The sequence below is a fragment of the Canis aureus genome, chromosome 11, assembly GCF_053574225.1.
Source record: "Canis aureus isolate CA01 chromosome 11, VMU_Caureus_v.1.0, whole genome shotgun sequence".
Lineage (NCBI taxonomy): Eukaryota > Metazoa > Chordata > Mammalia > Carnivora > Canidae > Canis > Canis aureus.
This window is the reverse complement of record NC_135621.1, coordinates 9,138,548-9,156,007: the sequence shown is the minus strand read 5'-3', so window position 1 is coordinate 9,156,007 and position 17,460 is coordinate 9,138,548. Positions and strand designations below refer to the sequence as shown.

The window sequence follows — 17,460 nt, the reverse complement described above, 5'->3', positions numbered from 1 at the left end:
TCACTGATTTGCTATTTAGTTAGCAACGTGTTAGGTGAGAAGGTACAAAGATGGAGAAGACAAAATTCCAGGCCTGCAGTGGGGAGGCACGTATGGCTTTTGAGCAGCAGCAGGACCAGGCCAGAATGCAGCAGGGCCACAGGCCCCAGGGCCAGGCAGGTTGGAATGAAATCCTGGCCCCACCGGTGGAGAGCTCTGTGACACAGCAAGTTCTTTTTTTTTTTTTTTTTTTTTTTAAGGATTTTATTTAGTTACTTTTGTATTTAGAGAGAGTATGAGTGGTGGGGAGGGGCAGAGAAGGTGAGAGAGACTCTCAAAAAACCTCTACACTGAGTCTAGAGCCCAATGCAGAGCCCGATCTCACGACCCCAAACTCATGACCAGAGCCAAAACCAAGAGTCCCATGCTTAACCAGCTGAGCCACCCAGGCGCCCCCAGCAAGATCTTAACCCCTCTTGGCTTAATTTTCTTTTCTGTCAGGATGATAATCCCTGTAGCCCTTTCTCTTGGCTCTCTCGTGGGGATTTAGTATCTGTAGGATGGTGTCTGGTACTCAATACGTGTTAGTTACTATTAACACGTTTCAGGGCAGCCCTTAACCATGGGTCAGCGGTTGAGCATCTGCCTTCAGTCCAGGGCGTGATCCTGGAGACCGGGAATCGAGTCCCACGTCGGGCTCCCTGCATGGAGCCTGCTTCTCCCTTTGCCTGTCTCTCTCTCTCTCTCTCTCTGTCTCTTGTGAATAAATAAATAAAAAATCTTAAACACGTTTAAGACAATGTTGAGGGGTGCCTGGCTGGCTCAGTCGGTAGAGCATGTGACTCTTGATCTTGGGGTCATGAGTTTGAGCCTCATGTTGGGGGCAGATTATACTTAAAATTAAAAAACATGTATTAAAAAAGAACAATGCCTGGTACCTAGTAAAGTTTTGTTTGACGATTGTCAGTTTTATGTTTCGTTTTGTTTTGAAGGAAGCTGATTAATTAGCATGAGTGTAGAGCATTGGTGCAAAGGGGAGACAAGGGACCCAGGAAACGTGTGCAGGAGGCTACTGCATAGTTGAAGCAGAAAGGAGAGGAGCACAGAATGAGGTTAAAGCAGAGGTAAAAGTCAGTGAAACAGACTGGAAGTCAGGGGTGCAGAATATGTTTTGGAATTAAAGAGAGTGGTTTTAGTTTTTAAGGTCTGTTGAATGTAGCGTGCCTGAGAAAAGTCTGTCTGCTGATGTTCAGCTGAAACCACAGGGCGACATCTGACACTTAGGACAAAGACGTGAGAAACACAGGGAGATTTCCTCTCTGGAAGTGTGGGTGTGCCTGTAACTAAGACTGCCGAGAATTTTGATTGAACCTATCATTTACCCATTACATTGGCAAAGGGAAAAAATGACAAGATTTTACACTTGTATTGTGTATCCTTTCACAGTAGTATAAATGTGGGCAATCTTTCTGGCGGTATTTATTATGAGCCTTAGAGATGCTTATACCCCCTGAATCAGTTCCTTTGCCTCTTGGAGTCAATGCTAAATTAATGGTCCAAAATGCAATAATTGTGCATGGTGCTACTCACTACAACATCATATTCAACTGAAGAAATGAAACCTGCAAATAGGCTCACTCAATGATAAGAAAATGATTAAATAAATTACGGTATGTTCATATACTAGAATATTATATAGCCATTGAGAAAAATCACATTCATTGACACTTCTAATGGGAACTGGCGTGGGGGAGAAAAACAACCAACCAGGATACACAATTATATATAGAATATGAATTTAACTGTGCTAAAAATAAGCATAGTTTAAGATTAGAAGACAATATACAAAAATGTCACTGTGGATTATTTGTTTGGGAAACTGAGGTACAGCTGATTGATTTGATGAAGTTTAGTAACTGAGTTTGAATTAGGACCAGATGATCGATTTTGTCTTAAAATTTCTTTCCCTCTTCAAATGCATGTGCTAATATTCAGTTACTTATGCAATAATAATCTTTGGCATGCAGACAGTACCTTCTATGACAAATTCTGATCATACTGCTTTTTATGGGTGCAGCCCATCAAAGGCCTAGAACCCCAAATCTCATTTTCAAGTTAGTTAACATCACACCGTTGTATGATCATCCACTCTCATTTAGATGGACATGATTTTTACACAAGAAATTTCCCTGGTATGTCAAAGACAAAAGATTAACACAATGCATCGTTGTTGGGAGGGTAATTCATCGATAGTCCTCACTTTAGACGCACACCCAAGCAGCAAAAAGAAAGCCATTCCCCCCCAGGAGCATACCTGGTAGAGAGCTGATGAATATGAAGAATGGACCCACCAGAATTGGGCTGCAAATATCCTAGAGCTGGAGATGTCTTGGATCACATCATAACTTTCTTCAAGATAATGCTGAACAAAGCATGTTGTTACAGGACTCCTGGAGGAGTGCTCACTTGAGCACTTTCTCGCTCTTTCTCTTTCTCTCACACACATTTGGTATCTAGCCCAGTCCCAGCTCTCCAGCTTCTTTTGCTGATCTTGATAAAATGACTGTTTTGCTTTTAATTACAAAAGGCAGGTTTTCTATCCACTACGTAGAAACAAATAAAAGGCTACTGAAGAATAAGGAACCTCACTAGGATCATTTTAATGGTATATTGACTATTTTCCAAAACTGAAATGGAGGCATGTGGCCAGTAGAATGGAGTCTGCCAATGGAATTTGCCATTGTTTTTGGCTTTCCAGGACTTTTTTGGGTCCTTTCCTGGAACAATCCTATGGTCTGACTTGGTCATTCATTCCTGTGGGGCAGCCTCTAAATCCAACTCTAGTCCTAAAATGGGCCTACCTGTTTTCAGGTACGCCTATTGGTCAATAGTTTGGTTCAACATCATTCCATCGTGGTTTGGGAAAATATTTCCTTTAACAGGTGGGCTTTATTCCCATTCATTTGTCCACATTTAAAGACCTCTGCATAAAATCCCCAAAGTTTAATCAGGAAATAGAAAACAAACACCAAGCATATTCATATAACAAAATTCTATACACCAGTCAAAATGGAAGAAACTAGTTACGTGTAACAGCATGGGTGACTCTCACAAACACAAATTTCAACAGAAGGAGCCAGACACAAAATCTACATGGTAGGAAGTCCTTCATAGAAAGTTCAAACTACAGGCAAAGCCAAACCATGGTGTTATTCATGAGGATATGAACTTTGGAGAGGCATAAACCTAGTCTCTGGGATGTGGATACCGGCTGTCTCTTGATCTGGGTGGTGAATACATTACAGTATTACTTTGTGAAAACTCTTACACTAATAATTTGTGCACTTTTCCTGTATTTTATACTCCAATAAACAGGTTTTTTTCCCCTTGATTTGTGTCATTAAAAAAAAATCCACATCTCTTATCAATATTCAATCCAGCACATTGCTGATAGTTTTACAAAACTATTTATTAGGTATTGATAGACCTCAAGTTTTTTTTTTTTTTTTTTTTTTTTTAATGTTTGAAGAAAAAAATGTCAATACATGGGGAACTCTAAACTTGGTCTTGTACTAAGGACTGCATTTCAGTGTCTTCAAATGGATCCAAAGATCAGCTTGAGAGGGTTTACTTTGCTAAAGAAGCCTTTTCAAAGACTTCAATCCAGGGGGAGTTTAGGAGGCTTGCTTGCCCTGTCCCAATCGATTCCCTTTCCTTCCTACACAGGGGGTTTCCAGATCATCCTCTGAAAAACTCTGGCTTCATGATCAAGGCCCCGGGCCTGAGGTCTCATTTTCGAAGTCACAAATAAAAATGCAAGTGAGAGAAAAACATGAAGGGAGGAAAAGAATATTTTCCCACCATCTAATGCAGCTCAGCTCCCCGGGGGGTGGCGTGGGGAGGAGGGGGTTAGCAGTGATCAGGAAAAGAAAGGGCAGGTGATGAAAATCATCCAGGAGAGTCACGGGGAATCGGAAGAAGACAAAGGCAGCCAGAACTATCTTATTTATTATAAAGATACACGGTGAAGAACAGACCCGACTGTATACCGAAGCCCGAATGGTACATGCCAAATGTACAGTACTATACATAAAAGTGCATTGTCACAACAGGTTAACAAAAACGTTTCTTTTCTTCCAGAACTGTAAAAGCCTCCCCCCCTTATCTCTGCCCCCGGGAACCCAGGGCCCACCTGTTCCCAGAGGCAGCACCGAGCACAGGCGCCGAGGGCCGGAGCCGGGGAGGGGCGACGCGGGGACACTGCGGGTGGGAAAGGCACGGTCACGGCTACCAGCGAGACGACACAGTCTGAGGACCCACGGGGACGCAGGGCGGACGCTATGGAGCACCGAGGCTCGGGGAGGCAGGGAGCACCTGGAGGACGCTTCCACCCCGGAGGGGGGCAGGTGCGGGGGCAGGTGTGGGGGCGGGGGCAGGTGCAGGTACAGGGGCAGGTGCAAGGGCAGGTGCGGGTGCGGGCGGGGGAGGTGTAGGGGCAGGTGCGGGGGCAGGTGCAGGGGTAGGGACAGCTGCAGGTGCGGGGGGAAGTGTAGGGGCAGGACGAGGCGACAGGGCGAAGCAAGGCTAAAACTCCTCTAAAATAGAAAGGCACTTTCACATGTACATACTACAGATGTACATCGACACGATTAGGTGACAGTCACAAGCAGGAAGCTACCAGCACTGTGAGCAAACCGACAGAAAAAGGACAATACTGATTTATCACGTGGGCAGGAGTCCCCCTCGAGTCCGTAGGTAATAGCAGTCTCTCCTGTTACACAGCCACTTACTATACTTGGAACACCTAGCACAACCATCACACTACACACTGGACTTGGATGAACGCTCTACCGGGGGCATTCACAGACGCACGGCTTCTAGATCTCCTTGCACTAAACAGTTTCTAAGATAAGCATTATGGAACCCAGTACAATTATTTAAACATACAAAAGTCCCTATGTAATTCAAGATACAGGTACCCATCTCGATCATACCACATGGACTATTGGTGGTGGTGGTTGTAGTTTCTTTCTTTCTTTTTTTTTTTTTAAAGAAAGTACACTAGGGGAAGTGAAAGCTCGATTTCCAGTTTGTCTTACTGATCCGAACGGAGGAGGGGTGCCAGTCACCCTGCACCACGCCAGACGCCCCGGCCCAGCTTGGAGGTTGGGTTTGCAGCTCAGGGGACGGTCTGGGGTGGAAGCCCCACTGTGCACCCGGCTGAGCCTTTACATCTAAGTTGTTTCGCCAGCTCCACCGTCAGTGGCGGGGTAACTCAGGGCAGGACTCGGTCCCCAGTGCTCTTCCTGCATCCGTGGTCACAGTAGTGGACCACTACTGTGGTCGGGAATAGAATGAACGGGATCCCAAGTCTGACGTCTTCTCTAAATCCTCAACAGACTTCTGGGCTCTTTATTTAAATTCCAGTTAGGTGACACACAATGTGGGCTCTTTAAGTTTAAATTTTAGAGTCTGTAATGATGATATTAAAGTTTCTTCATTTTGTAGACCCCGTGTCGCTCCCAAAGCCGAGGAGACCACTACCCTTCCCACTTGTATCTTTTCCTTAATTAAATTATAAACCCAATTTTGGGAATGGCAAAAAGTACAAAGAAAACTCTTGACAGATACCATGTGATCTACTCTCTGGTGGCTCTTCACACTCACTGCAGTAGATTAAGCAGGACCCTGCTGTAAATTATTCCATGGATGGCTCAATGAGCACCAAAGTCAGATGACATTGTGTGAAAAAGTGCAAAACTGTTGAACGAAAGCGCTGACCCTGAACATGGATCCAGAGCTCTGCAAAGGGCCATTTGACTGGTTCAAATAATCTACACAACACTCATCAGAAATTCAGCATCTTTCTCTCCCTCCTAACGATCCTCTCCCAACACCCCTGACCCAAACCAAAAGGCCAACGTGGTAAGCCTACTTCTGTGAGCTCTGTGGAAGGGACCCAAGCAGTTCTATCATCAGCTGTGAGCCTATATTCTGGTGGAAGTGGTCTGGTAATCTCCGTAGAGCCATCCTTTGCCCATCATCAAAATGACCCCCTTCCCAAACTGTGCATGAAAAACAATATGATCCTTGAAACTAGGGGCAGAGTATCTCAGGATTCTTTCCTTTCCCCCCATCCCTTTGCACCTTTCCTCCCCCCACGGTGTGCTGCACCTGTGGCTGTAGAGAAGGACATGTGGCCACGTATGGGGTGAGGCCTCTCAGCTTCAGAAGCTTTTAATGAGCTTATAGGGTGTTATTCTGGACCCTTTGTGAAGCAGCCACCTCGTCTTATCCCTGGAATCTGAAGACTCTTACTAAAACAAATTAAGAATAGGTGAGCCTTATCTACTATGAGGTCACACCCTTCCTTGGGGATTGGGGGAAAAAAAGAGTAGAGAAAAAAAAAAAAAAAAAGAAAGGCAGTTCTCAGGGTGTCAACAGGGGCATAGGGAGAAAAGAGAGAGACATGTAAGGGAGTGATGCGAGAACATTAGAAGTTTCCTGCGAGAAGGCACAGCCTCTGAGGCTCTGAGGCTCTGGAGCAGCATGTCCTCTGCTACCTAAGGGAGCAGAGTCCTAATTTGGTGGTTGGAAAGGCAACCCTCATGTCATCAGAAGTGTAAACACTGAAGAGAGGAGGCACTGGGCAGGATCACCAGGGAGAAGTCTGAAGACAGGAACTTGCAGGAGTAAGATCGGAGTGAAAGCTTGTGAAAGACGCCTCCTCTCCCCATACTAAATTCAACATGCCTCACCCTTTGGATGCCCTCTGTTCACATCTCACTCTTCTATCAAAGATGGAAAATAGTTTTAGAGAAATCCTTTTTATTTCAGTTTCTAAAAGATTTAAGGTCTCCCCTCCCTCCTCCTCCACTGATTTCCACTTTCATTCCCTGCTTCTGTGTCCCCACATAGCAATAGAGTTCTTCTGGAAAGAACTGGGAGATTGTTTAGGAGGTTTCAATTTCCTAGGAATCTGGGAAGATTGTTGAAAAGGCTTAGTGCTACTCAGAGCTCAATCCTAGCTGAGTCTCCCTGGTGTCTCAAGTTGCTGGAGGACCACTAAAGCTCAAGAGAAATGGTGAGGGGCTGGACAATGCTGAGCCAGGCATTGTTTTCAAAATGGGCAAAGAGGATATTGAAGAAAAATCAAAGATTTAAAAGCTTACCATACCTGGAAATACTTTGGGAGAAAAAACACCCCTCCCCCCCAAACACAACTCTCCATTCAGTTCATTTGTGAAATTAGGCCACTGGCTAGCAACCACAAGTGTGACTTTGAAAGGTAACTCTATCTCATTAATTTAATCTCTGTCTGCATTAGAATGATTAGACTGGCAAATTGAGGGAGAGATCACAGTAATGATCTGGATTTTTAGGACAGATCCTCCTCCTTTCCTGCAGGAGGCATTCACCAGTGGGTTAACAGGTTCAAGTCCATACTGTGTCGCTCTTAGGTGGGAGGCAAACGACTGCCACTTGGAATCCAAACCTAGAAGGGAATCAATGGTGGTCGAGAGGGGTTAGTCGGGGCCATCCATTTCTTCTTTAAAAAAAAAAAAAAAAGTTTCTTCATCAGTAGGTTCAGTGAGAGAGTAGATAGGATGACATCAGCTGCTGCTGGTAGGAGAGGTGATTTGTACCTTAGTAAAAACAACTGAATTTGGAGCAACCTTTTTAAGACAGAGGGGAAACAGAAAATTGTCTTTGTGCCAGGAGGCTGGAGAAAGAGGGTCCCTCATGGGGCTCACTGGACTGAGTTATGTAGAGACCATGTGGGAAAAAAAAAAAAAAAGAAAAAGAAAAAAAAAATCTGGGTTCCAGGGTGCCATATTGGGAGGAAATCACCCTGGAACCATGAGGTGGCCCTCCCACCTCGGCCAGCGTGGCTCGTACTCCAGTACCATAGCCAGGTCTGGGTTGGCTCAGAAAGACCTACGGAGAGCAGAGCTGGGGCTTCAACTTAGGTTCCGCAGGCCTCTGTAGGGTGGTAAAAGGGACCAAAGTCATTTAGCCAGAAGGGAAGGCTGAGTGAACCAAGGGCTTGTGTGCCGCTTGCATTCTCCATTTCCAGGGGGCGATCACAGAGGTTTAGGGGAGCTAGAAGTATTCCCTAGGCAGTTAGGAACAACAGATCGCTGAAGGAGTCTGTGGAGCAGGGTAACCAGGAAGTCTTTAAAATTAGACTGTTCTAGTCCTTCGTGAATGCAGGGGGTGGGCTTGGAAATCTTCCAGGGCCTGGTCAGGCTTGTGAAAGGAGTCACACCAATGGCTCTGGAGGATTCTCTCTCTCTCTCTCTCCTTTCCTAGGTTCAGTTCAGGCAGTAACTGTTGAGGTTCTGACCTCTTCCTCTGAGCTTTTAGCCCGGACCCAGGGAAACGACTCTTAGGAAAGAGGCAACCATCCAACTCATTCAGGCGGTGGGCCGCAAGTCCCACTGGGAACGTCCCACTGTGACAACTGCAAGTCTTAGGGTGAGTGGGACCTGGGCAGGGGTGCTCACTGTCAGCCACCACACAATGCCGGCAGCACCTTTCAGCCATTACCCCCACGTGGCACAGACCAACACTGGTTCTACTCCAAGGCCTGGAACTCCAGATTCTTGTGCCTTCGGATCCAGACATTTCGGACTCACCCAGGCTACACTAAGCCTGAAACGCCATACAACGCGGAGAGCAGAGCGGTGTTGCCTTCATTACGAATGGTGCAGCATTGGATTTTCAAGTAAATCTAAGTGTTTCTATTGTCTTTAAAATGACATAAGATATGTCCAGTTATTAAAAAAAAAAAAAGAAAAAAAATTACAAAATACAAATGCCCGTGTTAATTTAGCTAGTCTCAGACATTACATTCGAGAACATAGAAAAGCCGAAAATCTCCAGTTATAAGCACAAAACTAAGGAAAGTTATGGATCACTGACTTTTGTCACTAATCCATATATATATATTTTTTTTTCAAATCACCTCCCCATATGACCTGGCCCAGTTGGTCTTTACATTGTGCAAGACTTGTCTGTTGGACCTTGGGAAGGTGGGGCAGGTCCCACGGTAGGGTTTGTTTTTGGGAGAACGGCCGGTTTGGGCCGCAGCGCTGGGGGTTTCAGCTGCACACCCATTCGGGGCGCCACCAGAGGCTTGAAAGTACTCATTGTGTCACTGGAGGAGCTCGTGCTACGTCGAATCTGAGGCTCCGAGCTCCTGAGGGCAACGTTGTGCAAGGGGCTGAGAGATTCTGTGGAGGTGGCGGGGGTGGGCACGTTCTTCACTTGTTCTAGGGTATCCAGCACCACGTCGGGGGCGTGCTTGGCTGTGCTCTGTCTCTCCAGTTCTCGGAGTTCATTCAAAGCAGTGTTCATCGTCTCCTCAATATCCTGTTGAAAAACAACCGGAGGGGGAGACCCAAGAGGCCCAGGGTTAGGACTGAGGCACAGAAACCCATGCACTTGGTTTCAAAGCAGACAGGCCAGCACAGGCACCACCGTTCCCACCTCACGCTCTGTGGAATTATCAGCACGGCGCCACCTCACACAATTTACTTCAACTCTGGATGCCGAGGAGACCAAGACCCAGCGTGCGTGGAGCCGCACCTCAAACGTCTGCCATGCTAAGGGTGCCAGGCAGGCTTCTCGTGATTTCTACCTTACATGCTGACTTACCGTCCAGGAATCTCTTTCAACTTAACGGTAAAAGGTAGCTTCACTTTAGATACTGTGATGATTTCTCAAGAAATACATGGGGCTGGGAACGAAGAGCAGGCTTCTTTCACTCATTTAACAAATAATTTTGAGCACTTGCTATGTACCTGACTGACTCCCAGCAGTTCTTCAAAATTCAGTTTTAGCCTTTCCCTGAGGCCCCCGTCCAGGGGATCTTGGTGGAAGTGGTGCTGCCTCACAGAGGGCATTTTGGTAATATGCTGTGTATTTTTTTTAAAAAAGTATATTTATTGGGGATCCCTGGGTGGTTCAGCGGTTTAGCACCTGACTTTGGCCCAGGGTGCGATCCTGGAGACCCGGGATCGAGACCCGGGATTGAGTCCCGCGTCAGGCTCTCAGCATGGAGCCTGCTTCTCTCTCCTCCTGTGTCTCTGCCTCTTCTCTATGTCTATCATAAACAAATAAATAAATAAATCTTAAAAAAAAAGAAAAAAAGTGTATTTATTTATCTGAGAGAGAGAGGCGAGCGTGCCAAGTATGAGTTGGGGGAGGAGGAGAGGGCGAGCATTCTCAAGCAGATTCCCCACTAAGCGCAGAGCGCAATGCTGGGCTTCATCTCATCACCCATGAGATTGTGACCTGAGCTGAAATCAAGTGGGTCACTCAACCAACTGAGCCACCCAGGCGCCCCCATGTGTATTTTTATTTTTATTTTATTTATTTTATTTTATTTTATTTTATTTTATTTTATTTTATTTTATTTTTATTTATGATAGCCACACAGAGAGAGAGAGAGAGAGAAAGAGAGAGAGGCAGAAACACAGGCAGAGGGAGAAGCAGGCTCCATGCACTGGGAGCCCGATGTGGGACTTGATCCTGGGTCTCCAGGATCGCGCCCAGGGCCAAACGCAGGCGCCAAACTGCTGCGCCACCCAGGGTGTATTTTTAAACACCACAACAATGGGGTGGCATTATGGTGAGCAGGGGTCATACATACTAGATATGTTTCAGTATCGTGGATAGTTTACCTGCAATGACTTGTCCTGCATCTTGTTCAACTTCTGAAATGTCCTTCAGACACTTACGTAGGTGAAAATCCTGTTTATAATAACCTGAGTCCAGACCCTAACTCTGTCTTATATCGATATGCATTTTTAATTGTTGTATTTATGATAATCATATATGTAGGTGAAAGCGTCTTACTAGTTTCTTTGTCTTCTGGTATACTCAAGCATTAACCAAAGTACATTTGTTTTAATATTTATGTCTTTGCAATTTTTAAATATTTATATGCTTTATATGTCTTTTCAAGTTAGGTATATCAGCTATCAATTTATTTCACACAGTGAAGGGGGATTACAAAATATATATTTTAAAAAGGTAGCATGTGCTCCTTTGATGGATAGATAAGCAAAATGTGGTATATACATCAATGGGATATTATTCAGCCTTAAAGAGGAAGGAAATCTTGCCATGTGCTACAATATGGATAAACCTTGAGGACACTAAGTGAAATAAGGGGCCAGTCATGGAAAGACAAATACCATATGATTCCGTTTATGTGAGGTAGTCCCACTCACAGAGCAGAGAGTAGAATGGGGGTGGCCAGGGGCTCAGGCTAGGGAACGGGAAAAAGAGGAGTTGTTCTTCAGAGGGCATAGGGTTTTAGTTTTGCAATTTGATAAAGTGCAATTTGAAAAAGTGTTTCACAAAGTGTGAATATACTTTACTGAACCGTACAATGAAAAATGGTTAAGATGGTAAATTTTACCTTCTGTGTTTTTACCATACGCACAAACACCAAAAGTGGAGTATTGTGTGAGACAGGCGGGGTGAAGACCCACTGCCCCGGTCTGACTGACTTGCCTCTTGTCTACACTCCCAGGGTTTCTTTCGCTCACCTGGAGCATAAGCCTCATGGCACTGCATAATGTACCCGATTTCCATATCCGCCTCTCTCACAGGATTGTAAGCACCTTCAGAAAGCAGCTGGCTATTGATTTAACTTTGCTTCACTGAAGCCTGGCATAGGACCTGGTGCCAGGAAGCACTGAATAAAGGTTTGCTAAATAAGTAAACCAAGATACAATGGTCACATATGGATACTGTCCATTTTTTTTTTTTTTTAAACAACCCATCAGGGACTCCACTGATTTGTTTAATAAGAGAATGTGCGTGTTTTTTGTATGAACACCACGATGGCAGGCTTACTTGTCCTCATGGGAAAATCTGAAGATGAGAGATGGAAAGATAAATAAAGGACGCAGCTGGAAGCTGTTTTGTGAGGATGACATCACTTTTCAAGTGATTATTTTCGCATGTGATTTCTATTTGATGCTAAACATACGGATTTTTTTTTTTTTTGAATTTTAACAAGTATTTGCCCCAGAGACATTGAGCAGAGCCTGGTTTATCTGTTGAGTTTTTGTTTTTATGATATGCAATTAAAGGATTTCCTGGGGTGCCTGGGTGGTTCAGCTGGTTGAGCATCTGACTCTTGATCTCTGCTCAGGTCTTGATCTCAGGGTCATGAGTTCAAGCCCAGCATGGAGCCTACTTCAAAAAAAAAAAAAAAAAAAAAAAAGGGATTTCCTGGTTCTAGAAGCAAAAGGGTTAAACAGACCTTGTCATGCCTTCCTTCCTACTCCCAAGCTCCTAATTCCCTATCTTTCTAACCTAAATCCTGTTTCACCTGCTCATTATAAGCAGTGATGTTACGGATTTCTCAGATTGTTAAATTCAGCTGTAATCAAATATCACTGGTTCAATATAGGTCTCCAAGGACCCTGTATAGTACATCAAATAGAGAAAACCATAAGGTCAAGTCTTCTTGATTTTTGCTGAGAAACTGTTGTACATTTAAAATTGGTTTAATTTTTTAAAAAACACATGGAGCCCCTCACAATCTAATTTACATCTAAAATTTCTTTAGTTAGGACACTGGTAATAGCTTGGAAATTTGTCACATCAGTGCAGGTCTCCTTGGGCACTCTTTATTAAAAATAATCCATCCTTAGTAGTTCCTCATGTTTGTTCCATTTATTTCTCATTCTCGTTTTTGATTGACTTAGTTCGTTTTTAAGCTTCAGGTGGCTGGAAGATGCTTTAGACTAATATGGCAAACCCCGAATCCAGTCACCTCTTTTGTCATTGGTGATACCCTTATTTTCTGATGGCCTATGCTAGGGGGAAAAACACTAGGGGAAAACTGGCAGAGTGATGGAAAAATCCATGAATCAATCTTGTTTTACCTTTATTTTGTCAATTTTAATCATTAGGAAAAACTATAAAGTCCTCTGCACTATGTGTTGGGAAGTGAAAAGTGACATCGGACTTAGACCTGCCGTTCTTCCAAGGGCTAGCCACGATCTATCTCTCCTACTATTCACGAACTAATCCAGCATTTCTCCTAAGCTGAAAGGGTCATGTTTCACATACACTAACATTTATCTGCTTTGGGCTCCCTAGTCTTTATATTAATTTGTCTAGTTTATTATCTTTAGCATGCTTTCGGGACCTGATAGGGCCAGTCCTCCCTCATTATTATTCTTTTTCAGATTTTTCCTGGTTATTTAGCAGTGATGTGTTTGAATGCCCTGGGTCCTACATTTCTGGCATGTCTCTGTTTAAATCAACACAAACCTTATCACTTGGGTCCTTCCAGTAACAAATGGTTCTTCTTTTTCTTTCCTTTTTTTTTTTTTTTTTAATTTATTCATGAGAGACACAGACAGAGAGAGGCAGAGACACAGGCAGAGGGAGAAGCAGGCTCCCTGCAGGGAGCCTGATGCCAGACTCGATCCCAGGACCCCGGGATCACTCCCTGAGCTGAAGGCAGACGCTCAACCATTGAGCCACCCAGGTGGCCCACAAATGGTTCATCTAAAGAGATCCTTAGTTAGGCCTTAAAGAATGAGGTAATTTCTTTTCTGTTTTCTTTAGATCCCCTGTGTTTTTCTAGCTCTTGCTCTACATCTCCTGGTGGAGTTTGGGAAATGAACTTCTCTACAAAAACCATGACTACAAACAGTAAGTCTGCATACCTCCTTCATCACACCCCAGGTACGTAGCACGTGCCATCCCATGACATGCATCCTACCTGAGCGATTGTCTCTGGGTCCAATGGCTTATGGTCATTGAAGCCTGTGTATTGGCCTGACGATGTGGACCTTCTAATAGGAGGACTGTCGATCTTCTTGAGGGAGTCATGCCGGCTGATATTGGTCAGGCTACCATGGCCTGGCCGGCGCCTCCTCTCAGGACTATCATTGTTGAGGCCACGGTTCTGCAGCAGGCCCCGGGGGTGACTGCTCAGGCTTGGGGACCCCAGGTCAACTGAGGAGTTGGAAAGAGCATGCGGGGGGTGCAAGGGGCAATGGCCATCACTGGTCCTGCCAGGACGCCTTACTGGAGGGGGCGGCTCTCCTCTTTTTCTTTGTCTAGACATACACAAAAAGAGAGAGAAAACAGGGGATTTTATCATCCTGGGTAATACGACAAAGCTGCAGGTTCTGTGGCTCCTAAAAGCCCTGGGAAAAGTGGGGGTTCAGGGATCTGATTATCAGACTCCACCTACCTGGCTAAATAGCCGTCAGAGTGACGGTCTGTTGGGGAATTCATGTCCTTGGATGAAGACTTGTCCTCAGTGACTGGCCCACTGCTGGCCTCACTGTCAGCTTTTTGGCTCAGAGTATCTGAAAATGTATCATCCCTGAAACACAGGGGATCAAGAGTGAGGGTCTTTTGCTAGATGAATGGGAACAAAATAAGTGATGGCATTTACATATAGAAGTCTTTCCCTTATCAATGACTTTTTCCATAAGAAAAGTAATACAATTTCATTGCAGGTCAAGTGGAAGATTCAGATATACAAAAAAGGGCAAATTCACAATCACTCAATATGACATAACAACCAGACACAACCGCTGCTAGAATTTTAGAAAATATCCCTCACGACTTTTTATCTATGCCTGGGTAAACGTGTAGGATGTCTGCATCTATGGGTATGGTATTTATACTATAGCTACCTATATGTTTATGTAGTTGAGATGTATGTGACTGTATGTTTGTATAAACACACATAATATTTCTTGGATTCTGAGATATACATTTTAACATTCTTTTTTCTTTTTCTAAAATTTTGGCTGAATCATTTCATCGCTGTATACATTTTATATAGTATATTTCTCTTTTCCTTGAAAAATTGCTCTGAAATTCGTGCTGCACTGTGAAATATTATATTCATAACATAGGGATTATGCTGTGCATATTTTTTTTCATTTAATATATATTATGACCATCTTCTCATTTCTTTAAAATTTTTTTATTTGTTTAAAACAGATTTTATTTATTTATTCATGAGAGACAGAGAGAGAGAGGCAGAGACACAGGCAGAGGGAGAAGCAGGCTTCCTGTGGGGAGCCCGATGTGGGACTTGATCCCGGGATCACCACCTGAGCCAAAGGCAGATGCTCAACCACGGAGCCACCCAGGTGCCCCAGATATTTTTAAATTACAGCAATATTAAAAAAAAAAAAAAGAAGCCTGAAGATGATTCTCTTTAGATATTAAGTCAGTATCCTTCCTCTGGGGAATCTGGAATTGAAATGGTAGTCAGACAGCAAGAAATGAGCACCACTGGTTTTAGGACTAGCAGCACTACTATAGCTCTTAGAGCTAATCTCCACATGGGTTACTTTTCTAAGACTTGTCCTCAGTGACTGGCCCACTGCTGGCCTCACTGCCAGCAGCTTCAAAGGGCATTTCTCACTAGCTCTTGCTCTACATCTCCTGGTGGAGTTTGGGAAATGAAAGCCTGCTGGCCTCGAAGTACCCTATTAGCAAAGACCCAATAGCAAGGTGAAGGACTGGGCCCAGCCCAGCCCAGCCCAGCTCAGAGGTTTTGGCCCTGCAATCCCTTCCACTCTTCTGGAAAGACCAAGGCCCATTTAAGCCTAGTGGCTGGAGTCTTCTGGGGGGAGCTCTCTGGCGATGGGCGCGGGCACTACTCACATATCCTGCACCACTATGTACTGGTGTGGCACGAGCCCATCGATGCCGTTGTGCCTGCCTTCCCACCAGTCCTCAGATGCGCGGTGATAGAGCAGCAGGGAGGCACCCTTCTTGAAGGACAGTTCTCTGGCAGATCGCCCGACGTAGTCAAACTTGGCTATCGCTTCTATCGGTTCACATTCTACAAAGAACACACCAGAAGATGGTGAGGGAGAGAGTTGTGACGTAAGCACAAAACACTATGACAAAGTTCTCTAGGAGGCCTCAGAAATAGACAATAGACAAGGCCATTTCCATATCCAGAGCAAACAAGGTAGTAAGCAAATCATCAATGCAGGACAAGATCAGGCTTTGTTAAAAGAGATACAGAAAGACATTCTCTTGCTGTCATCAGGTTTTCAGGCCAAGAAAAATGGAACACTGGATCTTAATTTCCAGAGCCTCTTACCAGAGATAGAATGACAGTCTAATAAAAAATATTTAAACTTTGCAACATGATGTATGAGATCTTTCCTTAGGTTTTAATATCCTCCATAATAACTCCAATATTATTTTGACAATGATGGAGTTCCCTTGTAACATATTAATAACCATGGATAACATGGAAAAAAATCACTATCCTCGAACACTAGGAAGTTTATGCGTTATCTGCTTAAAGAAAAATCAAGGTTACAAAACCCAGCATATTAAATACTGTTTGAGTACATTTAATTTCTTCATGTACTTTTCTGGCACTATCAAATCTTCCAACTCCCACCAACAGTCAAGATAATTTTGTTTTCTCCAGTATCAGTAGTAAATTCTAGTTACCTATGAAACAAGCCTAACTTAGACTGCCCTGTACTCAAAAGACCAGATTCAAATGGTATATTATCCAGAGATCAAAAGATATTCAAGGGGATGTGGTGAGTGAAAAAAACCAATCTCAAAAGGCTATAAAATGATGCCATTTATATAGCATGCTTGAAATGACACAATAGTCAAGACAGAGAACAGATTAGTGGTTGCCAGAGGTTGGGAAGAAATGGCCATGGCTACAAAGGGGGAGCACGAGGGACCCTGGTGATAAAACTGTATGTGCCCAAGTAAACGTCTGCACACACAGAAGAGTGCATGTAAAACTGGTGAAATGTGAATATGGCGGATGGGTTGTGTCCATGTCAATTTCCTGACCGTGATGCGGTTAGATAAGATTTTACCACGGAGGGAAGCTGGGATCTCTCTGGAGTATTTCTTACAACTGCATGGGAACCCAAGATGATTGTGAAATAAAAAAAAAATAATAAAAAAGATACTAAACTGTGGGCCTAGATTTGGAATTTCAGCCCTGATCTAATTCTGATCACAAAGGTTGAGGGCAAACAAGAGGACAAACTATACAAAACAACTACAAGAGATACTTTTTGTGATTCAGCTTATTGCAAAAAGCTCTTCAGTTTTGGGCCTTAGGATCTTTCCTTCCGTCTCCCCCCATCCCCCCCATCTTCACCCCTGCTATCTACAACAGAGGAGTAAACGTCTAATCAGTAACAAATAAAAAGGGCCAATACAAGTGCTAAATGTTCAGAGAAATGTATCTATGCAATGAGCAATACCTCATTTGCTAGAAACTGAGCATGCATTAGTTTCTGAATACTCTAGCATATATACACACCTAAGAGATTAAAACCTGTCTGCCAAATATTTTCTCATGAAATGGTCTTCTATTTTGCCTGATAATGAAGCACTGCATTTAAAATAGTTTATTTTCTCCCAAAGATTCCTGAGATATGTTTAACATCTTATATGGAATAATGGCATAAGAAACCA

At 43.9% G+C, this 17,460-nt stretch overlaps 1 protein-coding gene across 2 annotated transcripts in view; it reads right to left on the bottom strand.

The window, feature by feature from the left end:
• Positions 1-3,969: 3,969 nt before the first annotated feature.
• SRGAP1 (SLIT-ROBO Rho GTPase activating protein 1) overlaps positions 3,970-17,460 on the bottom strand; it is a 270,069-nt gene continuing 256,578 nt past the window's right edge. For both annotated transcript variants that reach the window (XM_077913654.1, XM_077913655.1), the window contains exons 19-22: positions 15,652-15,832; positions 14,216-14,350; positions 13,739-14,078; positions 3,970-9,354 (exon numbers count right to left, since the gene is read on the bottom strand). In XM_077913654.1, the coding sequence (XP_077769780.1) occupies positions 8,977-9,354; positions 13,739-14,078; positions 14,216-14,350; positions 15,652-15,832 (1,034 nt within the window). In that variant the 3' untranslated portion in view covers positions 3,970-8,976. The remainder of the gene's footprint in view (positions 9,355-13,738; positions 14,079-14,215; positions 14,351-15,651; positions 15,833-17,460) is intronic.